The following is a 5970-nucleotide window of genomic DNA, read 5'->3' as shown; positions in this document are numbered from 1 at the left end:
AGAAGCATCTGTGGTAAATTTCAACTACTCAAATAAAACAGTTGCAGCTTAGTTCTTTTGGCAAATGAAGATGTGTGCAAACATCAATTTTAGCTGTGGTTTCGAAGGTAGAATATGAGGAGGACAATACTGATGAGAATGCAGAGTGTGAAAACTGTAGGAAGAACAATCTCTGTCACCATTTCCATTTGAGTAATCAGGGAATCTAAAATTTGAGAAATGAGGAATATGTAAGAGATTTAGTGCCCTGGAGTACAGTAATACCTAACTTAGAGTTAACATAAAGATTTTTTTGAACATAAAAATGTTGACATTGACATAAACAGCAAACAAAGCAAACAGAACTTCCTAAGTCTGCCAAAGCTGGGGCAAATCCATGATAGTTTTCCCTCTCTTTTTATTTCTGAAGACATTTCAGTGCTCAAGGGGTTGCAGAAATTGTCCTTGCTGTGAATTAGCTGCAGTGCATTAACAATATTTTACTGGTCCTCTGATATTTATTTCCCTCAACTGAAGGTGAAAGAAAATTGTCAAAGAGAAATCCTTAGGAAGCTTTGGCCTTTTTATGATTGTTCTGTATCTGTTTGAAAAATTAAAAGGGTTTTATTTTGTAGAACTTTATTCCACAAAGAAGCCTGGAAGAGTTCAGTAAAGCCAGTTCATTCACTGAACATGACTTGGAAGTGAGGCTGAGCAGGATTAACTTAGGCCGACTGCTGGGCTATTTCCTACCATGTGGAGTTTAGCTCATCCTCTTGTGAGAATCTAGAGTAGTTATCTGATCTTCATAAAACCCCTACTCCAGGAATTCTGAAAGGTCCTGAATGACACCAGGAAGTTTTTGGGTGTTCTGGATCAGTTGTGTTGGGGTTTCTTTGTTTCCAGGAGCATTAAAGCCCAAATTTAATCTTAGGCCAGTCCTTAGCCCTTTCATTTATTTTTATAGTTCCACTTTATGTAAAAGTCAAATATTTAGAGATTTTCTGTCTGTGTGGTTTTCTTGATTTGTCTGGGTTTGGTTTGTGTTTGGAAAAGCATTCAGGAGTTTTATTTTAAGGAGAATCCCCAACCTCAATTTTAAGTAGTAGCTGTTCCAGTTCCTGTATTTCAGTAACATCCACACCTGATCCATTTAGCTACCGTGCTTTTAGTTGGAGACAATAAATAAAAACATTTTTCTTTAGAGGCTTGTAGTGCTTTTGGGGAGAAAATACCTTTTAGCAGCATTCAGAGATCAATATTAATATCTGAACTTTACAGAATCTGCTTTTGTAGAAAAACCAGAGGCTCCCTTACCTGCAGCAAGGTGTTGGTGTGTGGCAGAGCAGGAGTCCATGGCCTTCCGGTGCCAGTTTTCCACCTGGGAAAGGCAACATTTCTGTGAGACTGAGCATCCTCCTCACTCCCACAGCTCCCTCCTTACCCCTACAATTAACTTGAAACCACTTCATTCTGCCAACACGTGGCTTTCTGAAAGCTTCTTTGTGGTTTTTGTTTTGGGGTATTTCTCCGAGTTAATTGTTTAATAAAATTGTTAATAGCACATAATACATTCCAGGTTATTTGCCAGTAGAGTAGGACATATGTGGAGCTTTCTGCCTAGAAATCTGACAGCACTGCTAAATGACTTCTGATGGGGAACTTTTGACTTCATCAGTAAGTCCAGTTAGAGTGCTTTAGAAACAGTGAGTCTGTTCCACTTTCAGTATCTGAGTATCTCTGTATTCAACAGATCCCTCTTTTACACAATCACAGTGTCACTTCTGTACCATATTCATACAAGTTGTTTCCTGAAATTCAATGTGATACTTGCACATAAATCAAAGAAAAAGAAAAAAAATCAAAATTAGCAGCTGACATCACCTCTCTTGGATTGGGGAATCCATTTGCACTGATAATCTTTTTATAGTAGTCAACAGATGCCTTTGGGTACCGTGGTTTGTTCTTGTTTTTGAAGTCAATGTGGTAAAGCCCAAATCTTTCAGAGAAGCCTTTGTTCCATTCAAATTTATCTAGCAGTGACCAGGCAGTGTAACCTTTGACATTCACACCATCATTTAGAGCTGGAAACAAAATACAAATCACTGATAAAGGCAGGGTTTGTCCTTCAGATATGGTTCTGTAAATGTTTTGGTTTATAGCAGGAAGAGATGGGGAGCAGGACAGAAAAATGAAGCACAAATTAATTCAGGTTCTTTGAAATTGTTGTCTTTAGCTTAGAGATTCTAGAACCCTATGGGCATTGTAATTTCTCCTTTCTTAGAGTGGAAACTGAAATATTGCAGTATTCAATCTCAGGTAGGTTAATGTAGTTATTAGTATTGATATGTTTGCTTGGGTTGACATTGTGATGAAAATTTGAGTCAGATTTGCTGTCCATTTTGACTTGTGAATAGTTATTTCTCTGTGATGGAAAGGACAAAGTAAAAAATAAGCAGAAGGTGAAAATGCCCCAAAAGTCAAATCACATAAAGCTGTTTTTAAGTGACCTTTGAGTATCTCATTGATGTATCCCTTCAGGTACTGGATCCTCCACTCGTCACACAGCTGAGAGCACTGCACTGTTTCAGACACTCCATTCTCTGTCACATAAATCAGGGGGTTCCCATACTGGGTCTGCAAACAGAAATGTTTAAATTGCTTCACATAAAATAATTTCATTTTGGCAGAATATGTGAATTAGCAAAGTGCATGAAAAGCAATTTTCTACATTTACTTACCTAAGTAAGAAAAATGTGTAGTAGGAATTTAAGTTAACCATGGGGCTTATTTTAAAATGACTGAATTTTGTAGTTTTCTGAGCTGAAATTAAGATTTTCTGGACAAAATTCCCACTAGGACAAGACCAATAGCTGAAACTGTTGACAATCTAAATCTAAACCAGGCATTTTGATGGCTTCCTTTATAATTAGAGATCTGCTCTACTCACCTTGATGAAGTTGAGCAACCTTCTGAAGCCCCAGGGCACAGAGTAGAGCCACTTAGGGCCTGGAGCTGGCCAGCTGGGGTCCACCAGTTCAGCCAGGTCAGGGTCAGTGTGGTAACTGGACACTTGGAGGAAGGGAAAGGTCTTCTGCAGAACATAACGAGTGGTAAAATGACCGATTCCCAGGAAATCCGAGGTGCCTTTGATGTAGGTTTTCTCTTGCACTGAGAAGGTTGGTAATCTTGATGTCCCCAGGCCCTGCTGGGCACTCTTCCTACCTAGCAAAATAATTATAGGAGACAACTTCTGAGGAGCACAGAAATTGGTTTTCTTTATCTCACCAGAAATAAATCATAGAAAATCCTGCATGGTTTGGGTTGGAAGAGACTTTTTAAATCATCACCTCACCCCCTGCCATGGGCAGGGCCACCTTCCACTGTCCCAGACTGCTCCCACCCCCATCCAGCCTGGCCTGGGACACTTCCAGGGCAGCCCCAGCTTCTCTGGGCACCTGTGCTGGGGCCAAATATGGTTTTCCTGAGTTTAGTGGTAGTGTTGAGGACACCTGCGTTTAATTGGTGTTTTAAGATGAGATCATCTTTCATCCTTTTGGTTTGGAGAATTAGGTTGGGTACAATACATGGAGAAACTGATTTCAAGTGTCCTGGTGTGTCCCCAAAGTGCTGTAGGAGCCGTGTCCAGCCTGGGGGCCTTTGCTGTGCTGTGTCTCCCCTGTGCCCTCACTTTTAGCTGTGGCCAGGAGTTACTCCCCTGTAATGTGCTGGAAGTGTGGGTCTGTTCATGTCACAGCTACTGGGACTTACCTACGTAATTCTTCATAACTTCTGGGTAGTCCCCTCTGTAAATGGGGTTTGCAAACCATCCCAGGTGGAACTGGATGTACCTCTCAGCAGCATCTCTGTCTGTCTGGCTGTGTGGGTCAACAGGTTCCCCCCAGCCACTCGTTAGGGAAATTCCAACCATCCCTTAAAACAAAGGGACAGTTCTGCAGTTCTGGAAGCCCTCAACAGAAACAGCAGCACAATCACAGAATGAATCCTCATTACCTCTCTGCTCCCTGCGCCAGGTGCTGTTGTAGGAGTGCCAAACCTTGGCATGAGTCTGTAAAAAATGTTACAATAAAAGAAATCCTGTGCATGTTTTCATCCCTTATGGCATGGAAAGCTGGTGAGCACGTTTTGCACTGAGCTCAGCCTGAAAATACCAGACTTTCTTTTGTGTTTATTACAGAAACTTTGATTTCATGTAAGACATCCCAAAAGCCTTTATGCAAGATTCCTTCCCTAAATTCCAGGACCTGCACATGGAGCTGACACACAGCCCTCAGGATAGGGCTCTGTCCTGTGGCTCTGCTCTTTGGATGTCTTTCCCTAATTTATTCAGGCAGATGAAAGTTCATTTTTACCAGACTTCCTGAAGTCACTTGCAACATTCAGGTTCGTTTCAACAGGCCAGGATGTTTGTTTCTAGACTAACCTGGATCTTTTCTTTTTCAACCAGCTTGAAACAAACTAGAAGACACATTTATAATATAAGGAAATTCAAATTGTTGCAAGTGTTAAATCAAGAGCCAAGCATTGGTAGTGCCTTGGATTCTGCACTGGGGGTTTAAAGCCAGATGATAACTTCAGTGTGCTACTTAGAAATTACAGGGCTGTGAAAGTACATTTCAGTTTAAGGAGTGAAATCTGATAAAAATCCTGAACTGACACATAATTTCAGGCACAATTTCAGGAGGTTTTTACTTTAATGATGTGATGAGCAGCCTTGTAGGCACCACAGGCACCGAGCTTCAGTCCTGGCGCGTGTTCTCCTGTTTCATAGCCCTTTTCAGCCACTGCCTGCAAACACAGAGGCACAGTCAGTCCTGCTGGGCTCCAGAGCCAGGGGATGTGCTCCTGGATCCTCTGCCTCCTGTGCTCCCCTGCTGGGCTGGCCCTCTGCAGTCCCCTCTTCCCTGCCTTGGCTCCCATTTCCTGCCTGCTTGGTGCCCAGCTGTGGCACTGGGAGCAGGGTGGTGGTGAGGAGGGTTACAGGGGTGAACTGGAATGGGGAGGGTAAATGACAACTGCCTTTCAATTCCTAATTTATAATTTCAGTCTCTCCAGCTGAGGAGTTTTCAAAATTTTCCTGGAATTTCATGTCTTAAAACTGCCCTTGTGCAAAATCTGCCTGCTGAGATCTTTGGCCACAAAGATTCGTGGTTTAAATGTTTCCCCTTCCCTCTCCATTTTTCCCCCTACTCTCCTCTAGTGTCACTTGCACAGAATTTTGGGAACAGAACAGTGCAGTGGGAGAGTTTGGAAGGAAAGCATTGATGACTTACCCAAGGATTGCTGAATGTAATCCAGTGTTTCACACGGTCACCAAACTTCTCAAAACACAGATTTGCATAATCATTAAAATAATTAATCATGCTTATGTTCTGCCAGCCACCATACTTTTCTTGGAGAACCTTTGGAAATAAGAATTTCAAGATTCAATAATTGTACATGAAGGTCAGTTGCTGCTTAAAAAGAATTTTATTTCTATTTAATTCTGTTTCTATTTCTAGCTCAGAAAGAGATTTTTCAAAACTTTAATGTACATGAAATCCAAATGAAAAGGAAATATTTACAAATTCTTAAAGACATGCAGGCTTCTCTAATTTTTTTAAGTACTCTTAGTTCTTAACCTTAGGAAATTATTTCTAACAGAAGGCTTTATTTGAGGTTTTTCACTAATTTAAATATTGTCTGACCTGTGGCAGGTCCCAGTGGTAGAGGCTCACAATAGGGGTGATGTTGTTTTCCAGAAGACTGTTAATTGTGTCATTGTAGAACTGTATTCCCTTCTCATTCAGTTGCTCAGCTGATGAAAAGCACAGACAAAGAATTACTTGCATTGGTTCCCAAATAATTGGAAGAACAGAAATCTAAAAATATTAACCAAGGAATTTTCCATTACAGTGTTGGGAATTCTGTAATGGCAAAATGCAGACAAACAGGAATCCATAACAGGAATGTTGAACAACTGTGGGTTAC

At 41.0% G+C, this 5970-nt stretch overlaps 1 protein-coding gene across 3 annotated transcripts; it reads right to left on the bottom strand.

The window, feature by feature from the left end:
- Window positions 1-5363, bottom strand: LCTL (lactase like). Of its 3 annotated transcripts, XM_071441156.1 has the most exons (9): window positions 5274-5363; window positions 4693-4788; window positions 3994-4048; window positions 3751-3912; window positions 2930-3204; window positions 2490-2616; window positions 1864-2063; window positions 1297-1360; window positions 1-205 (listed from the first exon to the last, which is right to left on the bottom strand). In XM_071441156.1, the coding sequence occupies exons 1-9, from the start codon at window positions 5361-5363 to the stop codon at window positions 90-92; spliced, it is 1185 nt and encodes a 394-aa protein (XP_071297257.1). In that variant the 3' UTR covers window positions 1-89. The 3 variants fall into 3 exon arrangements, with proteins under 3 accessions (XP_071297257.1, XP_071297258.1, XP_071297259.1); XM_071441157.1 differs by lacking the exons at window positions 1297-1360; window positions 1864-2063; XM_071441158.1 differs by lacking the exons at window positions 1297-1360; window positions 1864-2063; window positions 4693-4788.
- Between the last annotated feature and the right edge of the window lie 607 nt (window positions 5364-5970).

The sequence above is a fragment of the Agelaius tricolor genome, unplaced genomic scaffold (genome assembly GCF_023055355.1).
Source record: "Agelaius tricolor isolate 1412-34295 unplaced genomic scaffold, bAgeTri1.0.p SCAF_16, whole genome shotgun sequence".
Lineage (NCBI taxonomy): Eukaryota > Metazoa > Chordata > Aves > Passeriformes > Icteridae > Agelaius > Agelaius tricolor.
Note: the sequence above shows the minus strand (reverse complement) of the source record. Positions and strands in the feature narration are given on the sequence as shown.